Source organism: Mustela nivalis, assembly GCF_964662115.1.
Source record: "Mustela nivalis genome assembly, chromosome: 8".
NCBI classification, from domain to species: Eukaryota; Metazoa; Chordata; class Mammalia; order Carnivora; family Mustelidae; genus Mustela; species Mustela nivalis.
Genome location: NC_139027.1, coordinates 100615781 through 100635386, shown reverse-complemented (window position 1 = coordinate 100635386; position 19606 = coordinate 100615781). Strand labels below are relative to the sequence as shown.

The 19606-nt window shown below is 40.5% G+C and overlaps 1 protein-coding gene across 11 annotated transcripts in view; it reads left to right on the top strand.

Annotated features, from left to right (window-relative positions):
• CFAP61 (cilia and flagella associated protein 61) overlaps positions 1-19606 on the top strand; it is a gene marked incomplete at its 3' end in the record, with an annotated part of 282754 nt that overhangs the window by 123233 nt on the left and 139915 nt on the right. For all 11 annotated transcript variants that reach the window (XM_082745398.1, XM_082745393.1, XM_082745389.1 and 8 more), the window contains 4 exons: positions 2806-2932; positions 7533-7610; positions 12741-12947; positions 16023-16157. In XM_082745398.1, the coding sequence (XP_082601524.1) occupies positions 2806-2932; positions 7533-7610; positions 12741-12947; positions 16023-16157 (547 nt within the window). The remainder of the gene's footprint in view (positions 1-2805; positions 2933-7532; positions 7611-12740; positions 12948-16022; positions 16158-19606) is intronic.

Below are 19606 nucleotides of genomic sequence, written 5' to 3'. Positions count from 1 at the left end.
TATATTTTTTTGTTGCTAATTAGTACACTTTATTATATTTCTTGTAAGGCCAATTTCATGGTGATGAACTCCTTTAGCTTTTGCTTGTCTGGGAAATTGTTCATTTCTCAATTCTGAGTGATAGCCTTGGTGGCCAGAGGTTTCTTGGTTGGACGTGTGTTCCTTTCAGCACTTTCCATGTATCCTGTCACTCTCTTCTGGCCTGTAAAGATTCTACTGAAAAATCTACTGATCATTTTAAGGTTGCTCCCTTTTTATTTATCCTTGATATGTTCCAGTTGTTGAGAGTGTACCAAAAGCCTGTCAGTGTTCCAAAAGGAGAATTCATTCATTGCCGACTTTCAGGTTGATTGGAAGCCAGTTGTTTTTCTCTTGCTGTTTTAAGATTCTCTCTTTTTCTTCAACTTTTGGTGTTCTAAATGCATATGCATATTTTTGAGTTTATCTAATTTGGAACAATCTGTGCTTTCTGGATTTGGATGTCTGTTTCCTTCCTCAGGTTAGGAAAGTTCTCAGCCATTGTTTCTTCAAATGAGTTTTTTTGCCCTGTTCCCTTTCTTGTTTCTTCTGGGACTCCTATAGTGTGAATTTTATTCTGTTTGATGTCCCATAGATCCCTTAAGCTATCTTCACTTTTTACATTTCTTTTTCTCTTCACTGCTCTGTGTGGGTGAGTCCCACTGCCCGTCTTCCACATCACTGATTCTTCATCTAGTCTGCTGGTGAACCCCTCTGTATATTTTTTAGTTCGGTTATTGTATTCTTCAGTTCTGTGACTTCTGTTTGGTACTTCCTAATCTAATATTGCCTATCTCTGTTGAAGTTCTCACTGTGGTCATTCCTACTTCTCCCAAGTTTGATGAGCATCTTTATGACCATCACTTTGAACTCTTAATCAGGTAAGTTACTCATCTTCATTTTATTAAGAGTTTTTCTGAGGTTTTGTCTTGTTCTTTCATTTGAAACATATTCTTGTTTACTTATTTTGCTTAACTCTGTCTGTATTTGTTTCTGTGTTTTAGGCAAAACAGCTAACTTTCCCAATCTTAAAGGAGTGACCTTGTGTAGGGAACATATTTTTTAACCTTCCCTAGGTCTTGGTTGTCTTTCAACCCTTTGTGATTGTCTAAGCAGCCTGATTTATTCTTGATATGTCCCAGTTGTTGAGAGTGTACAAAAAGCCTGTCAGTGTTCCAAAGGGAGACTTCATTCATTGCCGACTTTCAGGCTGTTTGGAAGCCGGACTCTCAAGTAGACCCACAAGCAGTAGCTTTCAGGGTATGCAAATAGATGCAGTTCTGTGCAACTGCAGCATAAATCCTGCTGGCCTTCAGACGAGGTAGTTTGGAAATGTCTCTTGGGTGACATTTATAAAATTTGGGGCTTCAAATGAGTGTGTAAGCTCTTTTCTGGGAATTACGGGCAAGCTATAACAAGGCTGAGGGAGAGCACAAAGCTGGCATCCCTTGGCCTACTTTCTCTGAGAATACTCCATAGAGGCTAGATGTGTGGTGTCTAGCTCAGGCTGGAGCTCCAGGACAAGTACACAGGCCTTTTACACAGAAAGAATGGGGTGTGTTTCAGGTCACTGTCTGTGCCATGCCCTTGGGGGTGGTACCCTGCCAAGAACCAGCTCCATGATTGTTACAGTTCCATGGGACCCAAGAACAGAAGCCTCCCTGGCTACCAGAGCCATGTGATCAAGGAGAGCATCCCGTGTCATCTGCGCATGCCCGAAAGTTTTAGCAAGGCAGCAGGAAAGTGCAGGGCTGGGGTGTGCCTGCTGGTTTTAGTGCGTAGCAGGGGAGCACAGGGCCGCATGTGCCTGCTGGTTTTAGTGGGGCAGTGGAAGAGTGCAGGGACTGTGTGTGCCTCCTGGTACTAACAAAGGAAATAGGGAGCACAAAAATGACACCTCTCAGGCCTTTGTCTCTGGAAGGAGTTCCAACAGGCTCCTTTCCCCTCCAGGAGATGCTTTAAGATAAGCAAATGAATCTCCTTCACATATGATGTAGGTAGTTTTGAAACTGCTGCTTTTACACTGGGCCCCAGGGTGAGTGAGTCTACATGTGACCCCTTCCAGAGCAATATCTTTAGGTCCCTTCAGCCCTTCAGGTCTCTATGGGTATAAGCCCCAGTGGTTTTCAAAGACAGGAGATTTGGGGGCTCATCTCTTTGGAACAGGTCCCGAGAATTGGGGTATCTGCGGTGGGGCACTAACCCCTCACTCCTCAAGGAGAAGCTCCATATTTGTGAGATCTCTCCCAATCGTGGGTCACTGTTCCAGGGTGAGGCTTTTGGTAAGACTGCATCTCTGCCTGTCCTACCATTTTGATGTGGCCCCTATTGCTTGTTGTGAAGGAGGCATCCAGCTCATTTTGAGGTCTTTTTCAGAGGAAATTATTCCATATGTAGCTCTACATTTGGTGTGTCTGTGGGAGGAGAGGAGTTCAGGATCTTTCTATGTCTCCATCTTAGACATCCCATCTTTTTGCACATTTCAAATTAAATGCATTTAGAATATAACTTTGTATTGTCTCTGGTTAATGAAAATATCAGTGATTTTTACCATAGTCTCTATACTATTTTGCATGTGTTTTACTGATTTTTAAAAATGAAATAAGTTACTTCTATAATCAATCAAACCCTAAGGATATATATAGATAGATATACTAGATATTATTTAATGTATATGTGATATTTTATAATTTTGTCTTCATTCAATATGAATGAATATTCATATTCATAAAATATGAATACATATTTTAGTACTTTAACCTAAAAAACATATCTCTCCTCCTCCAGGTCTATTAAAATAAGATTAGCCACTTTGTTGGATACTCCTGGTGTTGAAAATCTTGTTAGCACGCTCATGCTGAAAAAGAGTATATTGGAGGATTTAAAGCAATACAATGAGGCTCGCAAAGACCATGTAAGTACCTGATATGACCAGATTGCCTTCCTTTTCCGTGTAATATGGACCATTATGACCCACATAGGTTCAACCTTGAAGTTTCCTTCAATCTCAGTTGGGGATAGTTGGAGAACTGTATGGTGGTGGGAAGTAGGCAGAGGTGAAGTTGGAAGATGGGAACAAGAAAAGAAGAACTGAGAAGACTGGAGTTTAAGGATGTGAGGGTGTTCTTTTCACTGGTGGCCCCAAGGTGGGGTGCTGATCAGATATTCTAAACCCTTATCACAGGCATGGAAAACCTGGACTTGGTCCGGACAAGTATCCTGAAACAGGATAGATCTCAGGACTTAGAATAGGCAGATCTGACTGAGGTTAGGGAATGGTAGCTCAAGAATCTGTGGGTGCCTGGTGTTCACCTAGCAGCCCTGGATATCAGACTTAGGACAGTGGGACCCCATTTGACCTTACTGGGTGATGATTCTGGCTAGACTTCTTTGTTCAGCTGCCTACATTCTCAGGTAATGGATGGGCTGTCAAACACCTGTATGACAAGTGTTGCATTCTCTTTCTAGGATAGTAACTATACTATACCTTTACCCTGGCAAAGGACAATCTCACAGTGGTCCTAATGTTAATACCGCTTTCTTAAGGACCATGACAGTTAACTTAACCCATGGAACAGTGAACGTAGTTAGAGAAATGCTTGGTTACTTTTTTGAAGTTTTATTGAACTATAACCAATAAACAGCTTGATATATTTCACAATTTGAATATACCGTGTAATCAATGAGCACCTGTTTCTAACCGCAGCCTGCTGAAGTCCCCCCCATGCTCCCGTTCAGTTCCTTTCTCCTCAGGTTAATACCACCTTGACTTCCAAGATCATAAATTGGTTATGTCTGGTTTTGAACTTTATTAAAAGTGATCACATAGTATGTTTTCTGATATCAGGCTTTTTTGGCTCAGCACTACGTTTGTGAGATTCGCCCATATTGTGCTGTAAAGTATTTCATTGCATGAAGATAACAGAATTTATTTCTTCTTTCTACTGTCATTTGAGGGAGTTTCCAGTTAGTGGCTCTTTTGAATAAGCACTTTAGTTAAATTTTAAAGTCATCAAGAGGGAGACACCAAATACCTAAACCCAGTGAAATAGTTGCTATTTATCAAGGCATCAAATTAAAATAAAACTTCTCTTCAGCACATGTTTTTTTTTGTTTTGGTTTGTCTTGATCTTTCAGTGTTTTTGATTTTTTTGCTCCTTTCCTCCTGATCTGCCAGTACAGTGTGACGTATCACCCTGACTCACAAAGTGTGGTTTAAGGAGTCAAAAGGGTCTTTGAGACATAAATTTTCAGGTGTGTCTGTGAAGTAAAACCCATTTCCATCATAAGAGTAAGAAACTATTTTCCTTTTCCACTGTATTGATATTCACACTGATGGTGCAAACACAATGTGGGCAGAATCTTGAGAGCCTTAGTGTGAATCAAGGCCGTGGGCACCAGATTTCATTGGTTTCTTCATTGCCATTCACTCCTGGCAACAAGAGGGAAAGAGAGCCTAGCTAGTAAAGATAGCATTGCACATCAACAGACTGGCTAAAATACAGAGTGGCACCACTATATGCTAGGAGGGGGAATGCAGGGAAATAGGATAATCTGTATGTTGCCAGTAGGACTATAAAATGATATCATTGCTCTGGAAGACGTTTTGGCTATTTCTTCAAAAACCTCAGTGCAACAATCATATGACCTAGTAATTGCACTTCGGGCCATTTATCTCAGACAAATGAATACACGAATGTTCATAAGCAGTCAGAATTGGCCCAGATGTCCTTCAACAGGTACATGGGTAAACTGTGACACATTCATGCCATGGTGTAACAGTTAACAGTACAAAGGAATGAATTGTTGATGTGTGTATCAACTTGGATGTATCTACAGAGAATTGTGCTGATTTGAGGGGGCAGAGGGAAAGCTAAACCCTAAAGGTTAAATACTGTGTAATCCTGCTTACTTCACATTTTTGAAATAACACAGTTTTAGAAATGGGGAAGAGATTGTTGCCAGGGTTTAAGGATGAGAGGAGGGCAGGGAGTAGATGGATATGGTTATTGTAGGGCAACCCCAAGGGATCTTTGTGTTGGAACCATTCAGTCTCTTGACTGTGGTAGTAGATACATGAACCTCTACAGAGGATAAAATTAGGTAGAACTTGACTCACATACACATAATCACATCAGTATGCATTCCCTGCTTGTCCTATCATATTAAAGTTTTGCAGAACATTACTGTGACGGGATACTGGGCAACGTGTATGAGGAATTTCTCTGTATAATTTCTTACAATTGCTTATGAGTCTACAGCTATCTCCATATAAATTTCAATTTAAAAAAAAAAGGAAAAGCCAGTTTCATTCAAAGAAGTAAAAATTATTAACTTTATTAAACTTCAATCCTTAGGCACATGTATTTTCAGTATTCTGTTGTAGCAAAATGAGAAATGTACATAAAGCTCTTCTGCTGTAGACTGAAGTTGTTGGTTGTTCCCAAAAAATCATTTCTGCAATTGCTTGATCTTCATGTTGAACCAGCCACTGCTCTCATAGAACACCATTTTTACTTGAAAGAAGAGCTGGCAGACAAAATACAGTTACTCAGTCTTAGAAAGTTGGCAGACATTTTCTTTAAAATGAATGATAACTACTAAAAAGAAAGAAAGAAAGAGAAAGAAAGAAAGAAAGAAAGAAAGAAAGAAAGAAAGAAAGAAAGAAAGAAAGAAATTAAAAATAGAGCTTCCCTATGACCCTGCAGTTGCACTCTTGGGTATTTACCCCAAAGATACAGATGTAGTGAAAAGAAGGGCCATCTGTACCCCAATGTTTATAGCAACAATGGCCACGGTCGCCAAACTGGAAAGAACCAAGATGCCCTTCAATGGACGAATGGATAAGGAAGATGTGGTCCATATACACTATGGAGTATTATGTCTCCATCAGAAAGGATGAATACCCAACTTTTGTAGCAACATGGACGGGACTGGAAGATATTTTGCTGAGTGAAATAAGTCAAGCAGAGAGAGTCAATTATCATATGGTTTCACTTATTTGTGGAGCATAACAAATAGCATGGAGGACAAGGGGAGAGGGAGAGGAGAAGGGAGTTGAGGGAAATTGGACAGGGATGTAAACCATGAGAGACTGTGGACTCTGAAAAACAATCTGAGGGTTTTGAAGGGGTGGGGGGTGGGAGGTTGGGGGAACAAGGTGGTGGATATTAGAGAGGGCACGTATTGCATGGAGCACTGGGTGTGGTGCAAAAACAATACTGTTATGCTGAAAAGAAATAAAAAAAAATAAAAAGCCATATTGATCTATCAAAAAAATTTTTAAAAAGTAAATAAAAGTCCTGGATATCATCTTCTTAAAAAAAAAAAAAAGAAGAATGAAGTGAGGCTGTCACTCCAAGGAAACCACTGACAGCATTTGTTCCCTCTGATAAAATCCAAGCTTTCAGTAAAAAATCAGAATTTTGGAAAATCAGTATCTCTCATCATGAGCTTGACGGCTTCCAAAAACTTAAAAATTGTTCTAATGAGGCTGGTGGTGATAATACCAAATATGATACTTTGATTTTTTTGTCATAAGTCGCATTTGGGAAATCTATGTTAAGTTTGGTGAACCAATATTTTCCAGATATAACATGATGTTACAAAATCACCAATAGGTAAAAGATTCATTCAAATAACAGGATAGACAGATGGGTTTTAACGTAACAATGTATACCAGTTTATTGATATGGTTTCCGATTCCACATTGCAGCTCATCTTCAAACAGTACCACTTGTTGAGTTTTGGTGGAACATCAGAGAAGACTATCCATAATTATCTGAAAAGATGACTTAAATACTTCTCTGTTTTCCAACTCTGTATCTTTGTGAAGACAGATTTTTTTTCATATATTTCAACCAAAATAACATATTGCAACAGATTGAATACAGAAGCAGATATGAGCATCCAGCTGTCTTCCATTAAGCCAGACATTAAAGAGATTTGCAAAAATATAAAACAATGCTACTTTTCTCTCTAAATATTTTTGTCAAATTTTAAATTTTGTTTTAATTAGTAAATTAAACAAAAATGAATAAACAAAATTTTTCTCAGTTTTAATTTCTAATGCAGAAACTACTGTTAGATAGCTGTTACACACATACCCCATGCTCTTCGGAGTCACAGGGACTAGGCATCCTGAGAACACAATTTTTAAGAACCACTGATGTAGAGCTAAAGAAAATGGATTCCAAGTCAAAGGGACTGTGGTTTAAATCACAGAGCCATCCCTTAGGAGCTGGAAATCTTGGCATGTTCCTCAGCCCCTGAACCTTATTTTCTTGTTAAAGTGAAATAGAGGTAGTGATAATATTTACCTTGTAGGAGTTGGCTTCAGTGAACACAGGGAAGACATTCAACTTAATGCACAGTCCAGAGGTAAGTATTGGTGGATGTTGGCTCTGACTGTCATTGCCATTAGGTGACCATGCTTAAGGCTCACTATTGACTGCTTATAGAAACTTTGACAGTTATATTTTTAAGGGCCTTAAAATACATGCTTATCTTTTCAGGATGGAACACCAATGAAGGCATTTGTAGCTGAAGTTGCAGAACAAATAGTTGGCATTGCAGTGATCAGAGATGAAATGGTAAACTGTGAAATAGACATTGATTTCCTGGATTATGCCTTTTTATATCATGAATTAGCACACAATGCCTCTTTTTCATTTTTGCATATTTAATATGCAAAATGTCTTTTTTCTGAAGGCTATAATTTTTTTTGGAAGGATATAAATCATCATCTGCTTGCATCCCACTTGGTTGACTTTCAATATCCCATTTCTTTTTCAGTCTAAAATATGACAGAGAATATATGAAAATGTTCACATTTTAAGAATTCAGTTAACCTTCCATCAGGACCTCCCCCCAAAAAAGTCTTAACTGCTCTCCCCAAAGGATTACTACTATTAATAATTAGGCATCAGGGGCTCCTTGGTGGCTCAGTCCTTAAGCATCTGCCTTCAGCTGAGATCATGATCCTGGGGTCCTGGGTTCAAGCCCCGCAACAGGTTCCCTGCTCCACAGGAAACCTGTTCCTCCTTCTCCCATTCCCCCTGCTTGTGTTCCCTCTCTTGCTGTGTTTCTTTCTGTCAAATAAATAAAATCTTTAAAAAAAATAATTAGGCATCAATCCTTTTCTACAGTCTTCCTTGCATTTAATTGCATGCATTGTGTGTGTGTGTGTGTGTGTGTGTGTGTGTGGTATCAATGGGACATGTGATTTTATTTTTTTCCTAACGCACAGCCAGTTCTTCCTAAATATTTATTGCTGAATAGTTCATTCTTTTCCTGCTGATTTAAAATACCACCTTTACATGATGAAATTTCCATGTGCCTGTGTCTATTTTTAAACCCTCTGTTCTGTTCTGTTCCGTGGATATTTTGTTGTTGCTGTTGTTGATATCTGTTGTATTATCATGTACTTTGATATCTGGTAGGGGAGTCTTTTCTCACTCATCTTTCTTTTTTAATATAAATTTTCTTGCATTTAATTGGTTATTTCCTCTTCCAGATGAGCCTTATAACACTTACTATGAACTTATTTGCACCTTGGTGGTTTTTATAGAATAACTTAGGCCAACAGTTAAAATACTGATGGTGGTGGTGGTGGTGTTGAATTCTTTTGGGTTCTTCAGTAAAGTTTTGTGGCTTTTAGCATACAGGTTTCTTGTGCCAGGTATTTTGTTTGCCCCCATAGGTTTACTCTCTGCTCTGTTCTGTCCTAGGGAGCCTGACCTGGTGGGCAACATCATGGGTGCCTTCACCCGTCATCCTCTAATTGGGTTTGGCCAATGGCGAACCCTGAGGAGAGGAAAGGAGGAGAGTGTGGTTGGGATGCCTTTAGCTGGCTTGTGTCTTTACTGAGTTGCTTGACCTTTCCAATGTGTCCTTTTTTCCAGGACCCTCTCAGTTTGGACTTTAGTAAGTAGTACGTCCCATGCCACCCATCTAGGGTGGTGATCGCTTGAAGTTTCTGCTACACTATCTTTACTGATGCCCTGCCCTGCCTTGTAAAGAGTCTTTTTGTTAAACCCATCTCCAATTATCCTAATTTGAACATACCATCTGTTTCATGCTGAGACCCTGACTGACATAGTCCTAGACATTTATGATTTATTTCTACTTGTTTTATATTTTTCTAAGTATTGTGATTAAATACTTTTTTTTTCCATTGTACTTTCTGAATGTTTATTTTGGTATGTGAGAAAAATACTAATTTTTGTACTGGGATCTTATATCCAGCCACCTTTTGGAAGTCTCTTACTAGTTCTGAGAGTTTTCAGATTCTCTTTTCTGGTACAGCATCATTTCTACCATATTCTATTGGTCAGAGCAGTTACAGAGCATGCTCAGATTCCAGGGTTAGAGAAATGGACTCCACTTCTTGATGTGGGTGTGGCAAGGTCTGTCTACCAAAGAGCACATGGGGTGCAAATTATTCTTGTGGCCATCTTTGGAAAATAAAATCTGCCACACCTTCTTCTAAAAATATTTATATTTTATTCCTTTTTTGAGTTTTATTGTATGTTTAGAATACCATTGAGTAGTAGTGTTTATAATGGGTACTATTGAGGTGTTCTTGATTTTAATGGGAATGAGTCTATATTTTCCTCCATTTAGTATGTAATATTTGCTGCAGGTTTCTGGCATATATCCTTTATCAACTTAAAGAAGTTCTCCTCTCTTTCTAGTTTACTAAAAGTTTTTATTCTGAATGAGTGTTGAATTTTATCAGATGTGCTTTTGACATTTATTTAGATGACCATATGGCTTTATTCCATTAATGTATCCTACACCATCCTTGTTCTTGGATTTGTTTTTCTTTTTGACTTGGTACATCTCTGAGTAATTCTTTTAGAAATATTGGTAGAAATATTGAGTAATTCTTTTATAAATATTGAGTAATTCTTTTAGAAATATTTAGAAATATTCTTTTAGAAATATTGGTACATACATACATATTCAAGACGGTTTTCATTTTGTCTTCACCCTTGAGTACTCATTAGGCTGTTTATAGAATTCTTATCCCAACTCCTTCTCAACAGATTGTTGAAGTTTTTACTGTCATGGTCTTCCAGTGTCACTGATAAAATGTAATCTGATATAATTAAATTTTGTTTGTTTGCTTTCTGTCTTGATAATTAGTTTCCTTTCTATCTCCAAAATTCTGAAATTTACTAAAGAGTAACTTACGCCTCTTCTGAGTCTTGAGAATATCTTTCTTCTATCATTTCATAGTTTTTTCCCTTTTAGATTCTTCATTCTCTTCTTAAATTCCTTTTAAGAGGGATGTTGGACCTTTGGAATTGTCCTTCAGTGTCTCTTAACTTTCTTCTCACTTCTTTATCTCTTGTACTTCTTACTCTTTATTTTAGGGGACTTCCTTGATTTTGTCTTCTGGATCCCTAATTCATTCTTCAGCCATGTCCATTCTGTTATGCAGGCCTTCTGTCAGAATTTTCTTTTTAAAAGATTTTATTGAGAGAGAGAGAGAGCGAGAACAAGCATTATGGAGGAGAAGAAGGGGGGAAAGAATCTCAGAAAGGCTCCATGCTGAGCACAGAGCCTGACAAAGGGCTTATCTCACAACCATAAGATCATGATCTGAGCCGAAACTAAGAGTTGAACTGAGCAACCCAGGTGCCCCTCTATCTGAATTTTCATTTCAAGGTTCATATATTTAACTTCCAAGTCCCTCCCTTGTTTGTTTCTTGTTCCTTTTTGTAGCAGCTTGTTTGTTAATGTTATATGCAGTATCCTTCTTTGCATCTCTGAGGACATTGAGTAGAAATTATTTCTAAAAAAAAAAAAAACCTCTCTTCTGTTTCCTTAGAGGAAGTGGTAGTTTCTCTATTCGGATCTTGCATTTGTCAGTTTTCCCCCAAAGTCATGAATGAAAGATTATAGTATCAGTATGGCTGCTGGCATGAGTATCCATGACAGATGTGCTTCCCCATTGCATCTGGGATGGGAGGGCTGCCCATCCCAGTCTCTAATTGGGAAGGGGCATCAGTTATCTGGCTTCCTCTTGTAGTTTTCAATGTAGGTGATTCTGGCAGGTGGTAGGCAGGTTAAGAGGGTGTAAGCTAGTGTTAGAGAACTTTGATACATTTCTTTCCAGGATAAGACTCCTTCGCTTTTTTCTTTATTTTAAGATTTTTATTTATTTGACAGAAAGTGAGAGTGTGCACACATGTGTGCACACATGCAAGAGAGAGAGAGAGAGAATGAGCGGGAGGAGTGGGATAAGCAGGCTCCCCTCTGAGCAGGGAACCCGACTTGGGGCTTGATCCCAGGATCCTGAGATCATGACCTAAGCCAAAGGCAGATATCTAACCTACTGAGCCGCGCAGGCATCCCATAGACTACTTTTTTGTCCTCCATCACACCACCTCATACTTTAAAAATAATTTTTTGTTGTTATTTTAAGGGATTTGGGATGGGAAGAAAATGGCCCATATGCTGTTTTGAGCTAGTAACCTCTGTAGGCTCTTCACTCCTTGTTTTTCAATGATTTCTCAGCCCTACATTTTTTACTCATTTTCTCTTATAATGAGGGATGCCTTCTTGGTAATTAAAGAAAAGTCTTAGGATATTAAGACAATTATAGGGTCAGTGCAGATGGAAAGGTCAGTCCTTGCCAGAACTGCCCGGAGCAACCTTTCCTCTGTGCTTTGTGGCAGAGGCTGTAAAGACAAAGAACCTCGGTGGGATTGAATACAGACTTGGTTTTCTGAACTTTCTAATGCCAGCTTTGCTGATCACAGAGCAAATCAGGCTCCCACTCCAATTCCTCTTTTTGAAAGTGTGCTTTTAGGACAATTCTACTGTAGAAAACAAGAAGACATAGAAGTGCTTTCCAATGTGTATGTACTTTGATATTTTCCTGCACACCAGGTGTGTTTACTGTTCTTGTCATGAGAGAAAGTCACACTTACTCTGGACGGCGCCCCCACCCCACCGTGTGCACTACGGGGAAGAGAAGCTGTGCACAGATAGCAGAGCCCCTGCTTCTCTGCCCACAGTGTGGGGGACCAGGAGTGATGGTTGGAACTAGAACCACAGAAGCCAAGCAAAATGTCTGATATTTTCTCGTATAAGTAAACACCAGTCCTTTAAATTACCTTAAATTACCTTCCACAGTCTAAAAATAGAATTCTTGAGAGACATAGAAAGTTTAAGGAATGCCTATAGACAAGGTCTAGTCTTGTGGTTTTATTGTAGACCAACCAACCCATGTGCCAGTCAAAGTATGCGACCTGTGGGACGGCAGTTTCCACATTAATGGGTGAAGAGAGGATGGTAAAGTCCAGAGAACACCAGTGGCGGTGTTTGTCCTGCTGCTGAGTTTTGTACGTGTTCAGTCAGTCACACTGACCAGCTGGTGCTCCCCTTCTCCAGCAGTGGTGACGAGCTGCCATCCTGTCACCTGGCCACTAGCAGAGACTCGAGGCTCTCTGGGTTTTTAACAGCCGTGACTGTAAGGAACCAATTCCAAAGCTGTGTTGTCACCCCTCAGAGACAAGCCATCAGAATTTTCAGGAAACGTAATTTTCCATTTTTAAAAACTGAACAGTGAAATGAGGTAGTAAATCACAGGAGACAAAAGCACGTTCCTAACTATAGTACCTCAGGTAATTTTTACAAGGTTTTTGTGACAAAATGCATGCCATTTGTTTAAAACATCCTTAGATGTCCTTTCCCCTCCTCTGTTTTAGGATGTAGAGTACATAAGATCCCATTACAACATTGAAGATTTCATCTACTTCAGTCACCACCAGCGCGAAGAACATGGGCACTTGTACCACTTTGCCCTGAATCCTATCTTTCGGCACTACACCAAGTTTTTCCTAAAGGAGATCCTCCGTTTAGGCTTTAAGTCCTGTCTCTACTACCCTGTTTACCCGCAGGCCAGGGAAGGCAAGGTAAAAGAACGTCACCATTCATTCACTTTTCCAGCACGTCAACCTTCGCGACATCATCTGTGTTGTGTGCCATACTTCATTCCTGCCTCACTGAATGGATTCGGATTATAACGTGCCTCTGAATTTCAAATGGCCACATTGGCCCTTTTATTTATTACACTATAGTGAAAAGTCCAGCAGACTGAATTTCAGAGACATTTATAACCATTATAATTAGTAGAACAATTTGTTGGCTTTTCCCTAGTGACAAAAGAGACACTGAAAAGTGCAAAATTGCTCTAAGGGGCATGGAAGTCAAATAATTTCTGATGGGGCTTTAGTGAAATGCCAAAATTATCCTATTGAGTTCTTCAAGCAAAGAACACTCTTGTTTAAACTCATAGAACAAATCAGTTCAATCCTGTAAGATCGATGTGCTCTCAGCATTCCAAATAAACCCTGTAACAACTGCCATAAGAGGGATGGATAAAAAGCGGAGATGTATGAAGGTAATGTAATCTTTATGGAGCAAATACCTGTATAACTCTGCCCAACACATTACGTAAACTAATCCTTTTGCAGTAAAAGCCATCTACAGTGTATCCAAACATGCACAGATAGCAAGCTCTTCATGTGCCTCAGTCTTGCTTTCACTTATCCTGTTTAGTCTTCAGAGCACTTTTCACTAGCTAAATTATCTTCTATCATGAAAGCAGAAGTGATTGTCTGTCTTTTTTTTTCTTTTTTTTAAAGATTTTATATTTATTTGAGAGAGAGCAGAAGCAGGAGGAGCAGCAGAACAAGAGAGAGAGAAGCAGGTTACCCACTGACCAGGGAGCCGGACATGGGGCTCAGTCCCAGAACTCTGGGATCATGACCTGAGCTGAAGGCAGACCTTAGCTGACTGAGGCCCCCAGGTGCCCCTGTTTGTCTGTCTTGTTCAAAGTTGCATCCCAGTCCAAGTGCCGAGAAGGGTCACACATGTGTGCATGCCCACATCAGTGTGTCTACACACACACATCACACAGACACGCACACACGCACACACAGTGTCCTGGTTGTTCCACAGGCAAGGGTCTCTTCAAGCTGGCTTCTCAAGGTCTTGCTTCTGGCAAGTCCATCCCTCCATCACTCAGCTCCATGTAGACTTGAAAGGGGATGAGACGCAATCAGTATGCCAGTGCGAAGTTGTCGCATCATGTCCCATTCATGACCAAAATCTTTCTCATGCTCTGCTCAGAGTCCAGGATGTTGTCATGTCTCTTCTTTGTTACCACAAATGAGCTAAGCAGATTTTTAAAATACTCTGATTCATTAAACTTAAAAACAGTCTAAAGGCTATCAGTACATTCCCCAAACCAGTAATTTTGCCAATGTATCTTATTTAACAAAAGCCTTCTGGGGAAGTACAGAGGAAATGGGGAAGAAGAAAAAAGTGGAAAAGATTTTCAGCAAGAGGTAGAATATGTTCTAATCATGATTTTTTTCCCTATCAAAATGCAGTGTGATAGACATGCGAATGTCTTAAATTTGAACTTAAGGAGATGGAAGGGAACGGTTCTGCTGGAAAATCCTGGTTCCACACATTTTCTTTTTACTTTGCATTTGGCAGGTTGCCAATGCGGTGACCTTCAGGATGTGATATTAAATTCTTAACGTTTTATTCATGATGTTGCCTGCATGTGCCCAGTTGGGCCAGAAAGTCTTTTTGCATCCATAATAAAAAATAGTATCTTTGACATTTTGCTGAACATTCGCATATTTACCTCAATCGTGTAGAGAATTTGGAACGTGTTACGCACTATTTCACGTAGCATATAGAAACACATTTGGAGACAGATTTTTCCTCTCTGCACTTCCAGCTGATTTACACATATACGTTTAAACAAGGGTCAGAAGCCATACCAGGTAATTTAGGTAAGAATTGACAAGTTCTGCTATAAATCCCTTGACTATAGTAAAAGTGAACATTGGGCTCTCATTATGAAGATGGTTTTACCCATACTTTTGTGGTAGGAGATCCTCCAGGAATAAAAGCAAAACTCTGGCTAGGAATTCCTGGCTTCTGTTTTTCAGTGTGCAAGGTCAGGGTGTGAAGTTCAACAGTGAAGGATTTTAGAAATCCCTTTCTGAAGCTCTCAGAAATGGCTGGGGCTGGGGGGCTATCGAACAGCAGCTAAGTCATACGTAAACCATCTTATTTATTAAACTACACCTAGTTTTAGTTGAGTTTTACTTGTTTGTTTTCCAGTTTAAATTCCATAAACATGTCATTAGAGATTTTGGTGTCACAGTTTAATTCCTGAGGTTTAAGTGGTTGAAATACCCTGAGTTAGTTTCACCAGAACCCCCTCAGATTTCATAAATGTGAAAGGAATAAAAATCACCATGTTCAGTTTTCTCTGCCAAGTTTTAAAAATGGGGTAAAATGAATATTTAACACATTCTCCTAAAACATGATTTATCATAGTCTGTTACAGTAAGCATAAATCCGCCTCATAATTTAGCACTAATATAAGTCAAAATAATATGATACAATTTCCCTAACCCCCACCCCACTTTCCAGTTTCACCTTTTTGTTTTAAAACCCTTCTTTTTGTCAACAAAGATCCATTTGAAGTAACTGTGCCTTTCACAAACAGGAGGATCTCCACGGCGGCGCTCAGCCTCCCCTCAGATGACATTTTTATCTATGTGCCTTCTTAAAGCAGCTTGTGCCAAACACGCAAAGGTTAACAGGACGCAGATAACAGAGCTTAATGGGGTCAAATCAAGCTGATTCATGATCACTATGGAGAAGAATATCCTCCTGGGGAAAATACTTGTACTGAAAAATCCCATAAACCAAACCACTTGTTTATCTGTCATTCCCACAGAGATAGTAATGTAATTACTCTCGTAATTATCTTCATTAGTGTCAGGCATTATCTACAATTCATTCCTCTGCTCGAAGAGTCTGTTTGTTTATTTGCTGATTTTTCCCCCCTCTACAATTTGGCCGAGTTCAGACTTTTGTATTTGTAAAGCCGCACGCAGGCATCTGTGCAGCACTGCCCTCACATTCTCTCCCCTAAAACAGAGATTGCTGTCTTTCAGTTCCAGAACTCCTCTGCCCACTCCCTGACATCCGCCCTTCATTACTTGGTTCCCGTGCGACCACGACGACAGATTGTCTATCCTCTGGAAAAGCTTGGCATCAACGCTCCATCAAAGGCGGTCTCCAAGGATCCGGTGGGTAGCCGGGCGGCAGCAGGCAGGGAGGCGCCGAGCCAAGTCGCGCGGGCGTGGCAGATGGGGTAGCAGTGCCGTCTTCTAGGGAGTAGGCTGCTTCTTAATTACAGGGAGCCTGGAGCTCGTGCCCTTACAGGGGCTCCCTGCCCAGGCCCCCCTGCAGCCCTTTCCCTCAGGTGGTTCTTTCACAGAAACCTGAAACAGGGGTGGCCTGATCCCTGGACGACAGACCCCACGGGGACGCTTTATGTCTCTGCCCAGGTGGGCGGGAGTCAAACTCCCGACGTATTTCTGTTTTCTTTCTCCTTCCTCAAACGCAGGGTCCCCCTTTCCACTGATGTTTTATTTGCAAGGCAGAAGTGGGCATTCACAAGTCGGACAAAGCTGACAGAGACAGCAGAGCCGGGTCTTAAGCTGGGTTTGCTTTAACCCCTCTGTGGGGAGCCAGGATGATTAACAGGACCCTATGAGCTGCCCAGGGGTGGCACGGGGCTTAGCCTTAAAATGAACAACCCCGGGATGCGTTTTATTACCAGAACAGAAGAAACCCAAATAGAACCTAGATTGCACTTTCACTGAATATGCGCATGTGTGTGTACACACGGCCGTGTTCAATGAATTAGCTGGGAAAAAAACCCACGATCTTGTCAAGTTGATGTGCATATGTGGGTTTGTAGTATTTGTAGGCACTTCCATTTAAATAAGTTGAAAAAAAAAAAATTCCCTCAGTGTGCTGACATTGGTCTGTTGTGAGAGAGGAAAGAGGAAAGTGGAAGGTTTAAACTCTCCAAAAGATTAGCCAAGGAGTTGCTCGATACGGTGCTCAAATAAAGAGCTTGGGCAACCCCAGCACTGCAGGAAATATGTCATTCTGCTGCCCCCAGCTCCCGGTCTGCAAATGGGTGCACTGGATGGGGCGTGGGAGGGTCTCCATCAAGACCCGGCTGAGTGGCACCTGCTCACCGTAACCAAGGCTGCTTAAATCCTGCAATCATCCTTACATTTGTAAAATGGACAATAAATTTATATCTTTTCTGATAAGATCTAAATTTGTATTTGAGGAGTGACTAAAAATCAATAGCAGTTCTTTCCCTCCTTAACTCTTTATTATGGAAAAGGTCAAGCATATACCGAAGTAGAGAGAACCAGATAAAGCAGGGCTTCTCATCCTGTCTGTGCTGAGGGACCTTATTCTCTCTCTTTTTTTTTAAAGGTACAATCCAACATAGACCAATAGCTTTGTAAAAGGTGAATTCCTTAAGAATGAGTTTAACAACAAAGGAAGACAGAACTCAAGTCCAATTATTTTCTTATTAGATCAAACAAACACAATTACTCTCTTCAATGGTTATAAAAGTTGCTGAATGCTTCTCTCCATCTCTGTGCTTACATCTTCCAAGACCAATGACAGTTTGCCCATGGGCACCTGTCTTAGACCCCATGTTGAGTAGCACTGAAACACGCAGATACTTGGCACTGAGCTTCAAAACTGTCCTCTTCTTGCAATTCTTGGCCAATTTTGAATCATCTACACCCCCACCCACTTCTCCTTCCTCCTTATCATTTTGAAGCAATTCTCAGATACATATATTTCATCCAGGATCATGGGTAGGTTCTAGGTAGCAGGGCCCAGAGCACTGCAATTTATGGTTTGTTCACGCTGAAGGTAAGAGTGGCCAAGCCCATCTGGAGGACTTTTGGGACGGCTACCAGATGGGCTGTTTTCGGATTGGACTCCTTTGGAATGAAAGCCAAGACCCGCAGGTTTAGCACAAAGAGAGTGCCTGGGGGTCATAGAGGGTGGCTTCTTCTATCACACCCTACAACAGCTTCCCTAGAGTCATGGTGACCCCAGGAGAAGGTGCCTCCCTTCCCAAGGATGCAGCTTCTGTGTCAGATCAAGTTACTGCCCTTTTGCACTCACTGCTGAGAATCCTTCAAGGATGGACAGACCATATTATTGGGCCAGGAGAAGCCCTCATGGGACTCCATTGCCTTTAGCCCTTCCAAGGAAAGGCGGAATGCAAAGCTGTCACCTGGTTACCAAGAACAATGTTTTTAGAATACCAGCAACTTCTCCCCACCTCTACCCCAAGGAATCTCCAGAGCCTGGAGTTCCAGGTAGGGATAAAGCCAGAAAAACAAAAAAACACATTTTGTTTCATTCAATACAATCTTATCATGACTTCCCAGGTTGGTATGAGTTAAAATCATTACTTACATTTCATAAACTTTTCTGTGGTAATCTCAGTGTGCCGTGTGTGCCCTGTAGAGCCGAAGCTCATTTCGAGGGACAGCAGAGATAGATTGTTTAAATCACTGGTCCAGGGAGACAACCACTTACCAGGCGGGTGGGGCTGGTGCTTGGTACCGCCATGTTGTGCCGTGTTGTCTATTGTATCTGTGAATTTTGACTTTTGTGGAAACACTTCTTCAGCTACTTATTGTACTCCTCCTTGAGAAGGTTCTAGTAAAGAATTAAATTAAGCAAACATGATTTAGTAAATATTTCAGAAATCTTAAAAGTTTTATCGAGGGATTATCAAGACCATAATCCACATGGGACAGGACTGGATACTCAAAAGTAAAAATGCTAAATTATATTATTTAAATTTTTTTTTCTTTTCAACATTTTAGTTGGATTTCATGCTTTAGGCCAATTATCTGAGACAAGCGTGAGCCAAATAGAAATTTTCTAGGACGTATTTCTATAGAGTCTTAAAAGCATTGTTTTCTTAGGAGAGCAATAGTGTTGCAGCCATTGAACTTAGTGAAATTGAGTGACTGTCATTACTAAATGAACTCCTTTTATTTTCCCTTCAAGTTTGCTATACCCCCTAGCAGATGGAGGTTATATGGCTCCTTCACCGTGTCCGCACATTTCCCTGGCTGGGTACTTGCCTTTCTTACCTTTTATCCTATTTAAACCATCTCAGAGTGACCATCCATTCCCTTGCTTTCACGTAGGAAGCCAGTCTTCAAGGGAACAGATCACTCCAGGCATGAGTAATGGGATAGAGAGTGTTTCATCTCGGTGGGTTGCCAATTTGAATCTGGCACAAGCCAGCAGTGATTGAAATTCATCACAGTTGGCAGGGAAATATGTCCCCACCCACCCCAAGGCCCTGGTGGTTTCTGCCTGGTTTGGATGATAGGTATCTCTGCCGTAACACACCCTATTGTTGTATTAATTGACTGTCTGCCCCATATCGGGTCTTAAGAAAGGACCTGGAAAACACATAAATGATTTTCATCACCTATTACAGAGGCAGGTCTCAAAGATTCATCATAATACCTCCACAGTCAACCAGTATAGATTCATGGATAAGAGACAAGGGTTTTTTTTTTTCTGACCAAGACCATAACCACATGGGCCAGGCTTGGAAGACTCATTTCTCAGCTAGAATTGTCCATCTTGGTCTCACATTGTGAGAATTATTGGGACGGAT